This window comes from Oncorhynchus kisutch, unplaced genomic scaffold (assembly GCF_002021735.2).
Source record: "Oncorhynchus kisutch isolate 150728-3 unplaced genomic scaffold, Okis_V2 Okis02a-Okis13b_hom, whole genome shotgun sequence".
NCBI classification, from domain to species: Eukaryota; Metazoa; Chordata; class Actinopteri; order Salmoniformes; family Salmonidae; genus Oncorhynchus; species Oncorhynchus kisutch.
In genome coordinates, this window is record NW_022261979.1 from 3,472,641 (window position 1) to 3,493,038 (window position 20,398).

At 45.4% G+C, this 20,398-nt stretch overlaps 2 protein-coding genes across 5 annotated transcripts in view; both read left to right on the top strand.

Moving 5' to 3' along the window:
* Window positions 1–11,145, top strand: part of ankrd28b (ankyrin repeat domain 28b) — a 39,545-nt gene extending 28,400 nt beyond the window's left edge. For all 4 annotated transcript variants that reach the window (XM_031811864.1, XM_031811865.1, XM_031811863.1 and 1 more), the window contains exons 10-26: window positions 780–894; window positions 1,154–1,300; window positions 1,628–1,696; window positions 1,826–1,966; window positions 2,187–2,298; window positions 2,504–2,530; window positions 2,706–2,780; window positions 3,322–3,523; window positions 4,005–4,092; window positions 4,308–4,425; window positions 4,633–4,852; window positions 5,602–5,773; window positions 5,917–6,062; window positions 6,173–6,255; window positions 6,332–6,414; window positions 6,541–6,632; window positions 9,301–11,145. In XM_031811864.1, coding sequence (XP_031667724.1) covers window positions 780–894; window positions 1,154–1,300; window positions 1,628–1,696; window positions 1,826–1,966; window positions 2,187–2,298; window positions 2,504–2,530; window positions 2,706–2,780; window positions 3,322–3,523; window positions 4,005–4,092; window positions 4,308–4,425; window positions 4,633–4,852; window positions 5,602–5,773; window positions 5,917–6,062; window positions 6,173–6,255; window positions 6,332–6,414; window positions 6,541–6,632; window positions 9,301–9,593 — 2,183 coding nt within the window. In that variant the 3' untranslated portion in view covers window positions 9,594–11,145. The remainder of the gene's footprint in view (window positions 1–779; window positions 895–1,153; window positions 1,301–1,627; window positions 1,697–1,825; window positions 1,967–2,186; window positions 2,299–2,503; window positions 2,531–2,705; window positions 2,781–3,321; window positions 3,524–4,004; window positions 4,093–4,307; window positions 4,426–4,632; window positions 4,853–5,601; window positions 5,774–5,916; window positions 6,063–6,172; window positions 6,256–6,331; window positions 6,415–6,540; window positions 6,633–9,300) is intronic.
* Window positions 11,146–15,954: 4,809 nt separating this feature from the next.
* LOC109883356 (uncharacterized) overlaps window positions 15,955–20,398 on the top strand; it is a 28,056-nt gene continuing 23,612 nt past the window's right edge. The window contains exons 1-2 of the mRNA XM_031811808.1: window positions 15,955–19,453; window positions 20,290–20,377. The gene's annotated coding sequence lies outside the window, so the exon portion shown is untranslated. The remainder of the gene's footprint in view (window positions 19,454–20,289; window positions 20,378–20,398) is intronic.

The following is a 20,398-nucleotide window of genomic DNA, read 5'->3' on the forward strand; positions in this document are numbered from 1 at the left end:
AAATACTTTTTTCTTTACATAGTTGAATGTGCTGACAACAAAATCACACAAATTATCAATGGAAATCAAATTTATCAACCCATGGAGGTCTGGATTTGGAGTCACACTCAAAACTAAAGTGGAAAACCACACTACAGGCTGATCCAATTTTGATGTAATGTCCTTAAAACAAGTCAAAATGAGGCTCAGTAGTGTGTGTGGCCTCCATGTGCCTGTATGACCTCCCTACAACGCCTGGGCATGCTCCTGATGAGGTGGCGTGGACAGTCTGTGGTGCAACGTGGCAACGTCATCCTGGATGAGCTGCACTACCTGAGCCACTTGTGTGGGTTGTAGACTCCGTCTCATGCTACCACTAGAGTGAAAGCACCGCCAGTATTCAAAAGTGACCAAAACATCAGCCAGGAAGCATAGGAACTGAGAAGTGGTCTGTGGTCACCACCTGCAGAACCACTCCTTTGTCTTGCTAATTGCCTATAACTTCCACCTGTTGTCTATTCCGTTTGCACAACAGCATGTGACATTTATTGTCAATCAGTGTTGCTTCCTAAGTGGACAGTTTGATTTCACAGAAGTGTGATTGACTTGGAGTTACATTGTGTTGTTTGAGCAGTGTATATATGAACCAGTAGGCTCTTCAGCATCTTGTCTTTTGTCTTCAAACCATGATACACTGGCACAGAGCAATGTTACTGCAATGTGGTTGAACATTTAGCTACGTGATGCCTCTAGGGTCAAGTGGTTGAGTGTGTGTGTGTGTGTGTGTGTGTGTGTGTTAGGTGCTGAGATCGACTGTGAAGATAAGAATGGAAACACACCCCTGCACATCTCTGCTCGCTACGGCCACGAGTTACTCATCAATACACTCATCACGAACGGTGCTGACACAGCCAAGTAAGAGAACACAGTTTCCAGCAATACTGCAACATGCATCTGCAATTCTGTCATTGACCGAATTCCTACTTGGAGACTCTCTGCTCAACACATGAAATGGCCTCCATTGTGGTGTGTGGGTGGTTGATAGACTGGGCATTGCAGTGTGCAGTAGGGTTTAATGAGGACTGTGATGTGCTGCTGTTTCTAAACTCAGCTGAATTAACTGGAAGTCGCTCTGAATAAGAGTGTCTGCTTAAAGTATAAAATGTTGTTGCAGACGAGGCGTCCATGGGATGTTCCCCCTCCACCTGGCTGCTCTTAGTGGTTTCTCTGACTGCTGTCGCAAGCTCCTCTCATCAGGCTTTGATATAGACACCCCTGACGACTTTGGAAGGACCTGTTTACATGCTGCAGCAGCTGGAGGGTGAGTGGACTGGTCCAGGCTTTACACCAAGGAATATGTAGTTCATGACCTGGAAACCCCTCTCCTCCTGCAGTATCATTTCTGTATAATGTGGCTCCATGTTATGGTGGTATTGACTAAAATGTCTATCTTCCTGAAAGAGAAGAGAAACCTGCACACTGCTCTTGCTAGTATCACTGTTTTTATCCTAGCTTTTATTAGCCTTAATAAAAACAGTGATGCTAGCAAGAGCAGTATACAGTTTTCTCTTTTTTTTCAGGTTCTCTCATTGTTAACATGCACCTGATAGCTCAGAGGGCCTTTCTAAACTTGATATCTTGTTACCAGGAACCTGGACTGTCTGAATCTGCTGCTCAACACAGGGGCAGACTTCAACAGAAAGGACAGCTTCGGAAGGTCTGTCTGTGGCATCAAATAACTTTCATATTTGTTCTTTATGATAATGGGGAATATAGGAATTATTATGGGATATATTGTTTTGCATCTCCAATCAGCTGTTTCTGTTGACTGTTTGTGTTCCTCTAGGAGTCCTCTGCATTATGCAGCAGCCAACTGTAACTACCAGTGTCTGTTTGCCTTGGTGGGGTCTGGGGCCAGTGTGAACGACCTGGATAAGAGGGGCTGCACCCCGCTCCACTACGCTGCTGCCTCCGATACAGACGGAAAGTACGTCTCACACTCCTCTTACTGTTGTGTGTGTGTGTTGTGGTTCCGTGACCTTTCACATTTCACTGTAGTCTGGAGAGTATGTTGAGTGTTTGAATGCACGCTAGTGTTCAATCGGCAGTGTGAAAGCTTGGCCACGTCTCCTTTGGAAAAGTGTATCTGCTTGATTATCTGTCTGTCTTGATGTTGGTGTAATGATTAGTGAACTCTTGACCTCTAGGTGTCTGGAGTATTTGCTGCGAAACGATGCTAACCCAGGGATCCGGGACAATCAGGGCTACAATGCAGTGCATTACGCGTCTGCATACGGACACCGCCTCTGTCTGGAGCTGGTGAGTCAGAACCACAGGATACTAGATGCCCTGCATCCACACCATTTTCTCTGCGTCCCAAATGGCTGTGGGGCCCATAGGGCTCTGGTCAAAAGTAGTGCACTATATAGGGAATAGGCTGCCATTTGGGGCATCGTCATTGATATTCAGTAGGTTTTAAGGTGTGGTTGCATGTTTGTCGTCACTCTTGATGTTCTTTTTCCAGATTGCAAGTGAAACACCTTTAGATGTGGTAAGTGCCCGTTGGTAACTTTTCCTCACACTTACTTGTTTAAGGTATGGATGCAACACCCCAGTATGTCTGCAGAGGCTGGTCACTGAGATTTACCATGTTACACATGCTACTAGACTAACCTTCCAAGTAAATATGTTACAAGTCTGAACTGACCGTTCTTGTCTTTCCTCAGCTAATGGAAACCTCAGGGACAGACATCCTGAACGACTCTGATGTCAGAGCTCCCATCAGCCCTCTACACCTCGCTGTGAGTAAAGCCTACCTGCTCCTGTAGTGGTCTCATATGACAAATGGCACCCTATTCCCTATTTAGTACACTACTTTTGACCAGATCCTTATAGGCCCTGATCAAAAGTAGTTCACTACATAGGGAATAGGGTGCTATCTGGGATGCAAGCATGGTGTAGATTTCCACAGGAAGTTGACTGCCCAGACTTGCACACCAAATTCCAATCTATTCCTGATTAGTGTAAAATACATGCATATTCTACACAGTGATGATGAGGCCGATTTTCCTTATTTTGCCATTTGAGTTAATCAACCTCAGAGGAGAAGTAGAGTTTGTTTTTCTCAATCCCACGCTTGGGCAGGAACATCCGATGTTGATGCTGGGCGGGAGCAAAAATGGGTTCCCGATTGAAAGACTCTGGTCTACTTTAGAGGTCTAGCACTGTATTTCTGTTCAGGCGTACCACTGGTCTACTCTAGGACATTGATTATATTAAGAGTGAATATCTATTCAGGTGTACCACTGGACTTTGCTTGAGACTGTTTGTGTTTCTATTCAGGCGTACCACGGTCACCACCATGCTATGGAGGTCCTGGTTCAGTCTCTGCTGGATCTAGACGTGAGGGACAGCCAGGGGCGCACCCCTCTGGACCTGGCTGCCTTTAAAGGCCATGTGGAGTGTGTTGACGTCCTCATCAACCAGGGAGCCTCCATCCTGGTTAAAGACTTCACTCTGAAGAGGACCCCCATCCACGCTGCAGGTAGACATAAGGATATCACATAGAGCTTCTGTAATTAAAAAGTTTTCCTGACCAAGATGGCCATTTGTTTGGTCATGTTGCTAGGACGACAATATCCACTCTAGGGATGTTACATGGTATCGTGTGAAAATGCCCACTAGACACTGATCTAAGGTCATTTTTTGTCATGTTCTCCACTAATGATTGAGGATCTAGGGAGGGTAAGCTGATCCTAGATCAGTGCACAGGGGAGACTTCTATCCAGAGCCAGGTACACAGCTAGCAAGTGACAGGCTTCAATGGCCTCAGCCCCAAAATTCTTTATTATCTGCTGTGTTAACATCATGAGGATGTCATCTACCAACACCACTGTTCTTGAAATCTGTCTGTTCATGTGAAGGTTGTCGTCCAGCAATCTGCTCATATCCTCTCTGTTCATCCTCTAGCTACCAACGGTCAATCATCTGACATTCTTATATCCTCTCTGTTTATCCTCCTCTAGCAACCAACGGTCATTCGGAGTGTTTGCGTTTGCTGATTGGAAATGCTGACCTCCAGAGTGCCGTGGATGTTCAAGATGGGAATGGACAGTAAGTCAATTAGGTTTTGGATACAATTCCTGAAAAAAAGAGATTTTGAAACTGGGGATGCATCCCAAATGACAACCTATTCCCTACTTGGTGCACTACTTTAAACCAAAGTCCTATGGGCTCAGGTCAAAAGTAGTGTACCATATAGGGAATAGGTTGCCATTTGGGACCTGGTTATTACCGGTTTGTAAATGACCTGTTGTCTTGTGTATCAGAACCCCTCTGATGCTGTCGGTGCTGAGCGGACACACAGACTGTGTGTACTCACTGCTCAACAAGGGAGCCAGCGTAGAAGCCAAAGACAAGTGGGGCAGAACAGCTCTACACAGAGGGGTGAGGAGGAGAGTTGTACACACTCACACACAGAGAGGGGGAGGCTTGTTCTGATCTTGGGATGGGGCCATTGAACTACTAGGGATTGCTTTGGTGTGGGATCTAGCATGGAATATATATTATGCCCAAATATACCTTTTTATGATTCCTTATTATATAATTGATTATGACTTAATCAATTCCATTCTTGTCTCGCCACCCTACCAGGCGGTGACTGGTCATGAGGAGTGTGTGGAGGCCCTGCTGCAGCACAGCGCCAGCTTCCTAGTTCGGGACTGTAAGGGGCGGACCCCTGTTCACCTGGCGGCGGCGTCTGGACACATCGGGGTGCTGGGGGGGCTCCTACATGCAGCCCAGTCAGTGGAGACCCTCCCTGTCATCACAGACAACCAGGGCTACACGCCACTACACTGGGCCTGCTACAACGGTACTAACTGGACTGGAGCTCTATTCTGATTCCCTCTCCAACACTGTAAACATGTCCCTGAATTAGGCAGGCCTTACAACGGTACTAACTGGACTGGAGCTCTATTCTGATTCCCTCTCCAACACTGTAAACATGTCCGTGAATTAGGCAGGCCTTACAACGGTACTAACTGGACTGGAGCTCTATTCTGATTCCCTCTCCAACACTGTAAACATGTCCCTGAATTAGGCAGGCCGTACAACGGTACTAACTGGACTGGAGCTCTATTCTGATTCCCTCTCCAACACTGTAAACATGTCCCTGAATTAGGCAGGCCTTACAACGGTACTAACAGGACTGGAGCTCTATTCTGATTCCCTCTCCAACACTGTAAACATGTCCCTGAATTAGGCAGGCCTTACAACGGTACTAACTGGACTGGAGCTCTATTCTGATTCCCTCTCCAACACTGCATTATATTGGTCTTGATGGAGCAATGTGGGGGAATGAACAAGACTACAACACTGTGGGAGAAGTAGGGTTATGACTCTGTGGTGGAGCTTACACTGAAAGAACTTTGTCAGGGATTGACATAGTATATGTTGTAGCTAAAACGTTTTTTTGTGACTTCACCATTGTCAGATCCTTTGCTTTCTCTGAGGGTATTGTTGTGGTCTACAGTGACGTCATCTTTTTGCTGTATGTAATGTTTCCCGCTAGAGCAACGTATTACTTTTGATTAATTTAATTTAGAATTAATCTTCCACTAGGCCATGACACGTGTGTCGAGGTGCTGCTGGAACAGGAGGTTTTCCACAAGACAGAGGGAAACTCCTTCAGCCCCCTCCACTGTGCTGTGATCAACGACAATGAGGGGGCTGCAGAAATGTTGATTGACACTCTGGGACCAGCCATTGTCAACGCCACTGACACCAAGAACCGGTAACTACGGCACACGACAACGTCCTTTTCTTCTGGAGAATAATGTTGTGAAAACGACCTCGGGTTGGATGAGGGATTGTAGAAACTATACTTGACAATAACACTCCTACTCAATATCAATGAAAACAGTTTCCTCTCTCCAGGACCCCCCTGCATGCGGCAGCCTTCACGGACCACGTGGAGTGTCTTCAGCTGCTGCTAGGTCACAATGCCCAGGTCAACTCCCCCGACGCCTCCGGGAAGACCTCCCTCATGATGGCTGCTGAGAATGGACAAACCAACGCTGTCGGTATGCAGTCCCCTCTCCTCCGCTTTGCCTCGCCAGCTGGCGTAAGTTCAACAATTTGAATAAGTAGCTTAATTTCCTAATGTAATTCCTTTTATGTTTCTCTGTCTCAGAGCTGTTGGTGAGCAGTGCCAAAGCAGAGCTCACCCTGCAGGATGCAGTCAAGAACACTGCTCTTCATCTGGCCTGCAGTAAGGTGAGCAACCCCACATGAACATGATGTTCTCTTTTGGTTTGAATTTTGTCTGACATGTTTGACTCTGTTTTTAAAGGGGCATGAAACCAGTGCCTTGTTGATATTGGAGAAGATTACAGACAGGAACCTCATCAACTCGACTAACGCAGCCTTGCAGACGTACGTATGGTTCAGCTGCATTAATTGGGCCCTTGGTCAGAAGAAGTGCACTATATAGGGAATAGTCTGGCATTTGGGAGGTATCCTAATTTTCTGCTGGCTAATCTGATGGTACTTTCCCCTCAGGCCGTTACACGTTGCAGCCAGAAATGGTCTGACCGTGGTGGTGCAAGAGCTGCTAGCGAAGGGTGCTAGCGTGCTCGCAGTCGATGAGAATGGTAAGATCCGTAAGGCTAACACCATTTTCTTTGGTACTTTTCTTCTCAATGTGTCCACAAATGTTTCTCTCTAATCCACTGCTTGGAAAGTTCTGGGACACTAAAGTCCATGGAGAATAAGAGCACCTCCCAGCTTCCCACTGCACTGAGGCTAGGATACACTGTCACCACCAATAAATCGAGAATTTCAATAAGCATTTCTCTACAGCTGGCCATTCTTTTCTCCTGGCTACCCCAGCCAACAGCTCCGTACTCCCCACAGCTACTTGCCCAAGCCTCCCAGCTTCTCCTTCACCCAAATCCAGATAGCTGATGTTCTGAAAGAGCTGCAAAAACTGGACCCGTACAAATCAGCTGGGCTAGACAATCTGGACCCTCTCCCCCTAAAATTATCTGCTGCCATTGCTGCAACACCCGCAGCATACCACCCTGCATACCTCTGCTGGCTTGCTTCTGAAGCTAAGCAGGGTTGGTCCTGGTCAGTCCCTGGATGGGAGACCAGGTGCTGCTGGAGGGCCAGTAGGAGGCACTCTTTCCTCTAGTCTTAAAAATATCCCAATGCCCCAGGGCAGTGATTGGGGACACTACCCTGTGTAGGGTGCAGTCTTTCGGATGGGATGTTAAATGGGTGTCCTGACTCTCTGAGGTCATTAAAGATCCCATGGCACTTGTCGTAAGAGTAGGGGTGTTAACCCCGGTGTCCTGGCTAAATTCCCAATCTGGCCCTCAAACTATCATGGTCACCTAATAATCCCCAGTTTACAATTGGCTCATTCATCACCCTCCTCTCCCCTGTAACTATTCCCCAGGTCGTTGATGCAAATGAGAACTTGTTCTCTCAACTTACTTGGTAAAATAACGAGAGAAAAAAAAAACTATTACTAGTCTGTTCGTATCGTCCGAGATTCATTGGAAAGCTGCCGCGGTCATCGCCCTCTTCAAAGGGGGTGATACTAGACCAAACTGTTACAGACCTGTATCCATCCTGCCCTGCCTTTCCAAAATCTTCAAAAGTGAAGTTAAACAGATCACTGACCATTTCGAATCCCACTGTACCTTCTCCGCTGTGCAATCCGGTTTCCGAGCTGACCACGGGTGCACCTCAGCCACACTCAAGGTACTAAACGATATCATAACCGCCATTGATAAAAGACAGTACTGTGCAGCGGTCTTCATCGACCTGGCCAAGGATTTCAACTCTGTCAATCACCGTATTCTTATCGGCAGACTCAACAGCCTTGGTTTCTCAAATGACTGCCTCGCCTGGTTCACCAACTACTTTGCAGATAGAGTTCAGTGTGTCAAATCGGAGGGCCTGTTGTCCGGACCGCTGGCAGTCTCTATGGGGGTACCACAGGGTTAAATTCTCGGGCGAACTCTCTTCTCAGTATACATCAATGATGTTGCTCTTGCTGCGGGTATTTCCTTGATCCACCTCTACACAGACGATACCATTCTGTATATGTCTGGCACTTCTTTGGACACTGTGTTAACAAACCTCCAAATGAGCTACAATGCCATACGACTCCTTCCGTGGCCTCCAACGTCTCTTACACGCTAGTAAAACGAAATGCATTCTCTTCAACCGATTACTGCCTGCACCCACCCGCCCATCACTACTCTGGACGGTTCTGACTGAATATGTGGACAACTACAAATACCTAGGTTTCTGGCTAGACTGTAAACTCTCCTTTCAGACTTATATTAAGCATCTCCAATCCAAAATTAAATTTAGAATCGGCTTCATATTTTGCAACAAAGCCTCCTTCACTCACGCTGCCAAACATACCCTCGTAAAACTGACTATCCTACCGATCTTCGACTTCGGCGATGTCATTTACAAAATACGCTACTCAACAAATTGGATGCAGTCTATCACAGTGCCATCCGTTTTGTCACCAAAGCCCCATATACCAACCACCACTGCATCCTGTATGCTCTCGTCGCCAGACCCACTGGCTCCAGGTCATCTAGAAGTCTTTGCTAGGTAAAGCTCGCCATTATCTCAGCTCACTGGTCATCATAACACCCACCCGAAGCACGCGCTGCAGCAGGTATGTCATCCCCAAAGCCAACACCTCTTTGGCTGCCTTTCCTTCCAGTTTTCTGCTGCCAATAACTGGAACGAATTGCAAAAATCACTCAAGTTGGAGACTTATATTTCCCTCACTAACTTTAAGCATCAGCTATCTGAGCAGCTCACCAATCGCTGCAGCTGTACACAGCCCATCCAACTACCTACCTCATCCCCATATTGTTTTTATTTACATTTCTGCTCTTTTGCACACCAGTATTTCTACTTGCACATCATCTGCACATCGATCACTCGTGTTCATTTTCTGAATTGTAATTACTTTGCTACTATGACCTATTTATGCCTTACCTTACTCCATTTGCACACACTGTATATAGATGTTTCTATTGTTATTTACGATACTTTGTTTATCCCATGTGTAACTCTGTTTTTTTGTCGCACTGCTTTGCCTTATCTTGGCCAGGTCGCAGTTGGAAATGAGAACTTGTTCTCAACTGGCCTACCTGGTTAAATAAAATTGTCTGAACACCAGGCTAGGAGATGCCAAGTTATTTCATGTTTTTCACCAAAAGTGTTGTTGTAAACAGTGATGCTCCTGAAGTTATCCTCTGTGGTTCTGTTTGTACCCCTCAGGTTACACGCCGGCCTTGGCCTGCGCCCCCAACAAAGACGTGGCGGACTGCCTGGCGCTGATCCTGGCCACCATGATGCCTGTGTCCCCCTGCACCCCGGCACCCAGCCTGACCTTCAGTGCCATTAACCACTACACTACCAGCCCCTCCAAGAGTGTTACCTTCGACAGCTTGCCCGTGCTGCGCAGCGAACACAGCTCCTACTGCAGCTTCAACAACATCGGCCACCGCGGCCACGACGAAGGCTTCTACAAGGATGAGGAACTCAACGACTCAGACTCTGAGACTTACTGAGAGTGGTGGTGGTCGCTGCCCAGGAGGGGAGCCAGAAAGGAGGCAAGTGCAGGTGGATGGACAGCGAAGTGGGGCAGAGGCCACAAACAAATATACACCTACACACACCGTGTCTTAAATCACCATAGCCAGCTTTGGGAGGGCACGAGCCAAGACAGTCCGCACAGGAGCCTTAAGAGTCCCGCAAATAGAGAAAAGGAGGTAGAGGGGGAGGTGCAACAGGCTGGCTGGCCCACACTCATCCTCTCGTACCACCAGGTTCCCTTCCAGCAGATACTGGACTTCAGAGGAACTGCTGCTGCTATACCCCATCTTTACCTTTACCCACAAAAGTCCTAAACGGTAGAAACTGTCTGGCAAACAGACAGACATACACCTTATGATGGCAATAACCTGTAGTCCAAGGGGATAGTAGCACTTCACTGAGAGCAAAACAGACAGGGACCAAAAGATGTGGAAGAAGCCTTTTTTAAAACCTGATTTTACTAGAAATTGGTCTGAGAAAAAAACATAAGGAGTGATGTTTCATTTAAGTTTCATGAGAGTGATTGTCATGTTTATCCGCACACTAAGACAGTCAGAACGCACCTAGCCTCTTGTCTGTAATCCATGTGGGAGGAGGGGAAATCATTTATTTTCTATGAACACATTTTAATAAAATCATTCATGTCTTAAGCTCTGTGGGAAACAACAAATTGTAGTATTTGCTCTGAGTAATTTCAAAGATGAAATGGAACCCTATACTGAATAGTACACTACTGTTGAACCAGGGCCCATAGGATTCTGGTCAACAGGCAGTGCACTCTAAAGGAAATAGGGTGCCATTTGGGATGTAGTTTTGCATACCGGTATGTAAGCAACAGGACTTTTTAAATTGATAAATATTACATTTGTGTTATTAAACCTACCTGTCCTTTGCCCTCTAGAAAGTATTTTAGAAAGTAAATTATTCATTCATGTATTCTTTCTTGTGATATTTGTCATTTTGTGCCTTCGTTAGTTACTGAGGGGAGGTTAGGAGAGTAAGGGCAGCTGTATGAGCGAAAACAATGATGCACACTAAGTACTACAACGTTTGTGAAAAGCACTGATATTATTCCGAGGCATGTGAGGTGGAAAACATGTCTCCCTTGGAGAGGAGAAACACTGTACACCAATGGTAGGACAACAGCATTTAGATTTTCTTCTGTTGGAAAATAAATATCTTATGTCTTTGATCTTATAATCAATGTTTTTGACAGGTTTTGCTTGCTTTAACTTCAAAAAATGAAACCACTCAATCCTTTTATGTGATTGCTTGTTCAAGTCCCCATGTCTCTTTTTGAAAATCATTTTAACTGGAAATATGTACAAAACATTTGCTATGTTCATCAAATCAGCAACAGGAGGTTCACAGGTTTTTGTTTCCTTATCTTTCTTCTAAAATGATGAAACTAGCATGTACATATGAAATAGTGACAATTTGAAACTTCCATGAATTATTTCACTATCTGAAGATTGCTGTATATTTTATGAGTAATAAAAGAAATGAGTTATGTTATTTAATGATGAACTATGGTTTCTGTTTTATGTGACAACTGCAGTACAAGTCCATTTCTAGGTGTCAGGCAATGACTGGTGCCAATAACCCAAAAGAAAGGCTACAAGGAACAAGAATGGTCTCTTATTGGCAGTGATAAATTGCATGTACCTTGGCCTAACGGTGTGGGTTATGTATTTTATTTTGCATTGCGTCCTCAACATTACATTAAGGGCAATAATAGCATACTTTTATTTACAACTCGCAGGATTTCCATGGGTGAGCTTTCAACCCAAATCTGTACAGCATTGTTAGTCTTCACTGATAAGAAACCGCGGGAGCAGTTGTCTGATTCTCGCTCGTGCTGGAGGAGCGTTCATTTTGGCAAGGAAATGTGCTGATTTTGCAACGACATGGAGAAGAAAGAGTTCAAGGTAAGCATGTTATATTTTTTAATTCTCAATTATATTACTGTGGATTAAATAGTTTATTTTTAAAAAACTACTAAGTCTATGGCCGGGGAGTCTTGACAGTTGGTTAAAGGTACGTTAGAATCTGCTGTGGGTCAAGGGTTATAACACCACCCTCATATTTACGTCGTAAATTGCACGCTATTCCCTATGTAGGCTAGTGCATTACTTATATCCAAGAGCCATACACAGGTTGGCTGACGTCCCGAAAAACAATGGCCTGAATGCGCGTATCTTGTTATGACTAAACCTCAGCTAGCAACAATAAGCTGCGTGTGGAGAATCGTAGATTTTCAGCTCGTATCTTGTTATTGATACCACGACTTGTTTGGAGGTATTTTGACTGATGTCTGCAATTGTAGCGTGTGGTTCATTCTGCGTTGTGTACTTTTAACTAGGACGCTGCCACAACTGAAGGTTTGCTAGTTGAATTATTTTTATTTGCCCAGCACACGAAGAGACAACACACATTATGTTAACCCTTGGCGTGGTCCTAGCTCTTGGGCACCTTACTAGCCAAAAGGTCAGGCAAAAGAGCGCCAAAAGGAAATAACAGGTGCTGCGTGCACACATTCAATGCGCAACAGCACACAATACAAGTAAAATGATACGGAACATAATTCGGACAAAGTAAAAGACATACCTGCACACGAAGAGACAACACACATTATGTTAACCCTTGGCGGGGTCCTAGCTCTCAGGCACCTGCGCAAGCACATGGACACTCAAACACTGTCCCAAGTACTCACAAGTTACAATAGATAACTAGTTTCACAAAGCTCGCTAACTAGTGTAACATAAATCTTTATATTATCCACATTGTAACAAACGTATGGTAGCATAACAGTACATTGTGTAACATTACCACGGTTTTATATTGAACCATTTCGGAGCCAAGGACAACATACCTTGCTAGCCGAAGGTCAGGCAAAATAACAATAAGGGGGTACGGAAATACAGATAACCCGCGATGGACCAAACCAAAATATACAAAACTTTTACAATCACATGTATGTACAATATTGATGTGGAAAAGTGTTTGTACACCAAAGAAAAACATTAGCTATGCAGCTGTAATTAAATAAATAAATACACTGAATTATGATTATTATCAAATTATTAACATCCCCTCAGTTGTCCATTTTTAAAGAAATGCAGCCAATTTATTCATTACATTTAGCTAACATATATAGTTAATCGAGAGATTCTTACTTTCAGCATGATTGTAATGACATTTGTAGTTCTTTATGATAACCACATTAGCAGCTAATTAGCATTCCATGTTGGGTAAATACAGGCGAATATATTGATAAGTCACCTTGACCTAGAGATGTACACAGATATCAAACTGTCACACCAGGGTAAACCTACCTGAACCACAGCCCTTATTTTGTGAAAATGGAATGGAATGGTGGAAAAACAATTGGAACCATTTCCCTGTTTGACCGCTAGGTTTCATGGGTATTACGACTCATACTGTGGTACTCTATAGGGCTCCGGCCAAAATAAGTGCTGTCTTTCAGGAATCAGTGGGAATGACCTCACCCTCATAGACCTGGGTGACCCCATCAATGACGGTGATGTTATGAAGGAAGTCAAGTGAGTGATTTACACTAATGACACATATGTGACTGGTTACAGGATCACATAGGCCTACAAATACAGATTCTATAGTAGGTCAAAGATCACCACCTATGGAGAGGTAGGCCCAGAGCCATGTATTTGGGACATTCAAATATCTGCATTATGTTGCATTTACATCAATATGTAAACATTACATGACACAGTATAATCAAAGATATCCATATGAGAGCTGGCTCCCCATGAGCAATATTGCCATTTTTAACAATGCTATGTAACCAAACATTATTTTATAATTGACTTGTAAATGAAAGGCTCAAAGGCGCTAACATGGAGTCATGCCTAAAAGTTGGCAGAATTCTCTAAATATATGACTCTGGATAGGCTGAGTCATCTCATAGTATTGGAACCATAGAATTCGAGTGATTCTATTCAAATTCTAGAATGATTCATTTTACTTCTATGATTCTAATTCTATAATTGGAACACATCCTCACACTCACATTATAGCACATTATAGTGACCTTAGAGTGATTCCTTTATCTGTATCTAGACCTGATACAGATCAGAGAGACAGACCAAGTTGGAAGAGGCTGTTCTAGAGACAGATATCCCAACTCTGTGACTTGAGGATGAAGGAGAAATTAAGATGCAGGAGGCTGATCTGAAGACAGATGGCACATCTCAGTCACAGGAGGTTGAGGGAGAGAGCGAGTTGGACGAGGCCATTGTCATCCCATCTCAGTCACAGGAGGTATGATGCATTGCGTTTTGTGTTTTAATGACGCAGTGAAGATTAAAATGCCAAATTAATTTCCCAAGCTTTAGCTTATAAAGGTCTTCTAATCTAGGAGGCCAAAGGAGAGAGTGAGTTAAATCAGGTTGATCTGAAGACAGCCACAACACATCAGATTAACACTGGAGTGATAAATGAGCAGATGATGATGTCCAAGTAGAGATACTGGTGTGCAAAAAAACAGAAAATTAAATAAAAACAGTATGGGGATGAGGTTGGTAGATTGGGTGGGCTTTTTAGAGATGCATCCCCTAGATATGTTCTCTATTAGAGCCTTGGTCAACAATAGTTCCGTATTTAAGGAATAGGGGCCATTTGGGACGCAGACATAGGGACAATCTCAATTGCATACTCCTCACGTCCTCTCTTCTCAAAACCCCTTGGACGAGAAAGCCCTCCCCTTTGACCTTCTCGTCCAATGGGTTTTTGAGAAGGAGGTGAGGAGATTAAGATTCTCCCATAGTCTCAGGCAAATACAAGGGACTCAACTGACCAAATAACCAATCAGGGATGTTTGGATGTGGCCTAGTTCCGTAGAGGTCCATCCATAACGTAATCTAAGATAAGAAGTAATGAAAGAGAAGCTACCCAGACCTATACACCTTTGTGCAGGACATGAAGGATGGGTAAGTTGTCTTTGGTTCCCCGTGCATCCCCTAGATATGTTCCCTATTAGAGCCTTGGTCAACAATAGTTCCTTATTTAAGGAATAGGGGCCATTTGGGACGTACCCATAGGGACAATCTCAATTGCATTCTCCTAGAGTCCTCTCTTCTCGCCTCCTTCTCAAACCCATTGGATGAGAAAGCCCTCCCTTTTGACCTTCTCGTCCAATGGGTTTTGAGAAGGAGGTGAGGTGTCTCGGGAAATACAAGGGACTCAACTGACCAATCAGGGATGTTTGCATGTGGCCTACTTCCGTAGAGGTCCATCCATAACGTAATCTAAGAGAATAGAGGTAATATCATGTAGTTTATTTGTGTACCTTTTTTTATTTACTTTTCAGCCATTGGAATCTGCTGAGTGAGAATATGCGTTCCGGGGTGAGTTATAGTCACTTCTAAAGTAGTTCATGTTGGTAAGATGGACCAAGCATTCCAAACTCTTATTGGTGGAAATCGTGCAGGAGCTTTAATTCAGAGGTTCCCAAACTTTTTTACTTAGGCCCCCCTTTCCTGCATTGTGGAACATCCTGAACCACTGCTTTAATTGACTAGCTTGAGTAAACACATGGTGCAGCAGTGCAGCTCTGTTAACAAACTAACTCTATATGGTCTTTTAACATTTCAGATGAGCAGAGATGAGTTTAGTGCTAGGTGCATGGATATTACAAATTGGGTGATGGAGTCTACATCCACTGTGGTCGTTCCTGCCCTTGACCTCACTATGCAGATCGAGCTCTCTGATTCGTCAAGCTCTTCTGGATCAGGAAGTAATGAGGCAAGAGAAGTGACCTCTCTTGGCCGCAGCGTCAGATTCAGCTTTTGTGGTGAACCCAGTAGACGCACCAGTTCAAGAACTACTTGCAGCACACAAACTCCCACGCCTTTCCCCTACTCTCACAGGTACCTACCCCTATCCCCTCCTCTCACAGGTACCTACCCCTATCCCCTCCTCTCACAGGTACCTACCCCTATCCCCTCATCTCACAGGTACCTACCCCTATCCCCTCCTCTCACAGGTACCTACCCCTATCCCCTCATCTCACAGGTACCTACCCCCTCCTCTCACAGGTACCTACCCCTATCCCCTCCTCTCACAGGTACCTACCACTATCCCCTCCTCTCACAGGTACTTACCCCTATCCCCTCCTCTCACAGGTACCTACCCCTATCCCCTCCTCTCACAGGTACCTACCCCTATCCCCTCCTCTCACAGGTACCTACCCCTATCCCCTCCTCTCACAGGTACCTACCCCTATCCCCTCCTCTCACAGGTACCTACCCCTATCCCCTCCTCTCACAGGTACCTACCCCTATCCCCTCCTCTCACAGGTACCTACCCCTATCCCCTCCTCTCACAGGTACCTACCCCTATCCCCTCATCTCACAGGTACCTACCCCTATCCCCTCCTCTCACAGGTACCTACCCCTATCCCTTCCTCTCATGGGAACCTACCCCTTTCCCCTCCGCTTGTAGGTCTTTCTAAAAACATTATTCCCATGTCCCTTATCATAAGTACAAATATCCATTCCGGATCCACTTAGTGAGAAATACTACACAACCACTCTAAAAGGTTTACTCTAAATGTTCATATTTGGTCGTGAGTGTCATTTGAGATGGTTCACAATGCTTCCTTTGAATAACAATAACAAGGTTGAGTTTGTGTCCCAAATTCTTGGATCATATTTTGTATTTTGTTATCATGTACTATTTAATTTCTGTTGTGCATTCTGCAGTTCCATGACCTCTTTGCTGAGTGATGACGAAGAGCGATATGTCTCCTCACCTGAGGGTGGTGATAGAGAGATGAGACACAGACCCCACTCGGCACCACTGAGTTCTGTGTTTGGAATCTCTGAGGATTCTGTCTTCAACATGGTCCAGAGAGGCCAGTCGCAGAGTGACATCGTACTGTCGTCCAGTTGGAGTAGACGGGAGAAATACAGACCTGTCAAAATACCAACGGACACCAAGTTTATGATGGGTATTGTGGAGTTGGCTATGAACCTTCTCAACTCTAGATTGGCTGAGCTAATGCGAAGTTTCAGTCAGGGAACTCTAGGTCCGCTGTCTGGTAGTATCTCAGCAAGTCAGCAGTTTGCCCAAGAAATGCTAAGCGTGGTGTTTGCTAAGATGTATTCCCATGCCATAGAGCATATTGCGGCCACAAGTCTCATCCAAGTCAATTTCTGTCTGACAACAGAATGACAGAAGTGTTGTGGATCTTTTACTTGAGGTTTTTGGGATAACAGGATTTTTGGATAGCAGGAGCCCGTCAAGGCCACAGAGTGCCTGCTCCTACAACTCAGCTAATGGAGCAATAGATATGAGAGCTCTTGCTGGGGACTTGGTCAGACAGGTGTCTGTCAAACTCAGACCCTTTGTCTCTGAGAGTCAACTCTCCACCATGTCCATGACAGATCTGTCATCTATGTCTGACTCCACCTTGAAGCAGTTGTGTTGTAGCTCTGCTGTTGCAACTGTCTGCCAATCAAACAAAACGGACCTCGAGAGCCAGAGACCAACCGACCTGTCAGCCAGAGACCTTTGAGGACATGGATATCTCAGACATCCTCCAGGGCCCGTCGGCCATTTTGGAGGAGGCTGCTATGATTAAGCACCCAGAGATGTCCACCTCAACAATATACAGGTCTCTGCTTCTCGACTCATCTCTCGCCTCCTCTAACATGGTCACTGAGAGCATTATCTTCAACAGCCCACGCCCATCAGAGGAGAATGTGAATATTCAGAATGTGCTCCCTGTTGATAAAGTTGACATCCTCCATGGTCAACCAGTGGAGGGGTATATCGTCAAAGCTGAGCAATGCATCACTCAGGTCATTCAGGATGCAGCTGTGACATATACTGGCATGCTGGATAAAACCGACACTTGTGGGAAACTGTCGGAAGTTCTGTCTATCTGCGTTTCCGCGGAGAATATTGAGGATGCATCCTCTGATCTATTTGGTGGAATTATTTCCGACCTGCATGAGGTATCTGAGGTCAATAAGACCTCCATGCGTACGAAATCAGGTCGCAAAATGTTCTGGATGGAAGTGAGTTCAGGTTCCCAGAAGATTTATACCAAAACCCTGGACAAACTGAGGAAGCGTTTCACCCCTCACCTTCTCACTGAGGGAAAAATTATCCAAATCGAGCTCTATGACATTGGACTACTTGTAACTGAGACGACTGTGGAGGTATCTCCTGTACAGAAGACAGACATTAATACCTCTTCAATGTCCTCAGCCCACCAGCTCACCCTCGACACCTGCACTAAAGGGGTCATCAAAAAGGTATTCTCGGTGCTGAGGGTGGAGACTTCAACCAGAAGATGGACTAAATTTAGAAATTGGAGAGCCTCAGCCGAGATTGCCAAGCTCACGCGATCTCGTAGTGCAGCCAGCAGATCCTCTTACATTTCCATCCAGAGCTTTCACAGTGCTGAGTTCCGAGCTACGGCCAAACAGATTGTGCATGAGGCCATTATCAGAGCTGCTAGCGAAGCCAACTGTTCTTTGCCACAGAGCATGCCTAGCAGCACCTTCTCACACCATGTGGTTTCTACAACTGAAGATATAGTGAATATGATCATGCAAGACCTTGAAAGTCTATCCCAGTACACAGTGGAGGACGCAGACTCCTTCCCACTAGGAGAGAAAAAGCTGCAGTCCCAGAGTTGTCTTTGACACCTTATTGGATGCTGCTCAAACCATGTACCACAGAGTAAAGGATAGACTGAACATCTTTGTCTTTTCCATCCATGTCAGTCACCATAGCCAAAGATGTGCTGGACTCCACCCCTGTGGAGACACTCAGATGCTCAAAGTCCCCTGACACTGCTCTAGTTAAGGACAGGAGCCGCCCTCCGTCTGTGAGAAGCCATTTTCAAAAGTCAGTTTGACTAAAAGGTCTAAAGCCCTTGTGTCTTCGAGTGGCTCCTCCACAGACCACCATGTAATTGACACATGCAGTGAGGATGTCACTCTGGCCCCCAGGAGTATGTCAGTTGTGAGCGACACCAGTTTGAAGAGAGCCTCTCCTCTCCATGGTAGTGGATTGAGTGCAAGTTGTGAACCTCTTGTGGCTCTACAAGACGGAACAGTGGCAGTCAGCCAAGAAGGCTTTAGCAAAACTGCAAAGAAGACGCTCAGCTTGATCCTAAATGTGATCAAGTGCAGATTGGCCAACTCTGAGAGTTCATCTGTTGGGCAGAATGCAAGTGAGGAGTGTCTGATAGCCACTAACATGTTAGACTCTCTACTGGAGAGCCTTGACCTGTTGCCTGACATGAGTGCTGCCAATGAGATCACAAGGACAGAATGCCATACCTCTAACGCAATGGACAAGACAGGTTCACAGTCAGCGCTTGTGAGTCAACAAGAAATAAACATATCTGACACCAGTATCATAGTGAAAACTATAATGGACACATTGAAGACAGACGACCCAGAGATGACTACAGCAGAAGAAAATCTGGATAGGCTCCTGTCAATTGAAGCCCTTCAAGATGCGTCTGGCAACCTGATCGCAAAGGTCCATGGTCTCATTCAGGAGATAACCATAAGCCGCCAGCTTCAATCCACGACTGGCCACAGAAGCCTCTCTCGACCAGCGCTGCCAAAGCCAGCACTGAGGAAGCTGTCAAAGGACGATGCGTCAGAGCTCATTTACAGCTTTGCCCAGACTTCTGTTAGCAGACTCCTGGGACAGTGTTTGGGTAGGCCTATGCCACCCACCGCTGACAGGGTTTTGGATCAGGTCATCAAGTTGATGACAGACATGGTGATGGACAGCCTGACTGATCTGTCCAAGTCTGCAATGGAGGATGGTAAGTGAAAGTACCTCTTCATCTGCATAGGACTTCATTGTAACATGATGCTCACTACATTGCGTTTTATGATGTGAACTTTGCTGTTTGCGTCCAAAATGGCACCTTCTTCCATATTTAGTGCACTACTTTTGACCAGAGCCAGACCCTATGGGCCCTGTTCAAAAGTTGTGCACTATAAAGGGAAGAGAATGCCTTTTGGGACACAGTGACTGATTTCCATTGTTGCGTCCTCTTCTCCCAGTTATTGTACCCAGGTCGGTCACACCAGCTTGCTCTTCTTACTTAGACACCAGCAATGCCGCAAGTGACATCATTTGTGGTGTTGTGGCTGACCTTAATGCTACTGAGGAATTCCCTGCCAGTGGCCTTAGCCCGGCTAATGTAAAGGCTGACGGCATGGCCCACCTTCCCTCTGCCAGGGGGGGAAAGACTAAGAAGAACAGGAAGTGGCATTTCCTACCCAAAATTGTCAAGATTCCAAAGATCAGGATTAAGGTAGAGGGCTCAGTGTCTTTAGATTACCTCTGTAAGGCAGGGCTGAAATGTACCCTACAGATTCACTAAACCCCCATTGTCTCTGCATTAGAACAATGTTGTTGTCATTGTCTTTAGGAGGTTGAGTGAGGCCGTTGTAATACAATCCAAATACACATGGGAGAGTCAATGGTTGTGTCCCAAATCGCATCCTATTCCCTATATAGTGCACTACTTTTGACCAGAGCTCTATGGACCCTTGTCAAAAGTAGTGCCTTACGTAGCCAATAGGGTGTCTTTTTGGGTGCACGACAGTTATTTTACACAGGCTCAGTTGTCCTGATGTGTTTTGTCAACAGCTGTACAAGACAAAAGGGGAACCGAAGAGCCACCCTGAACAGGATTCTCTGCCTACCAAACGTCTCAGAGAGACTCGTATTTCACAGGGTAAGTGATAAGCATCGATAA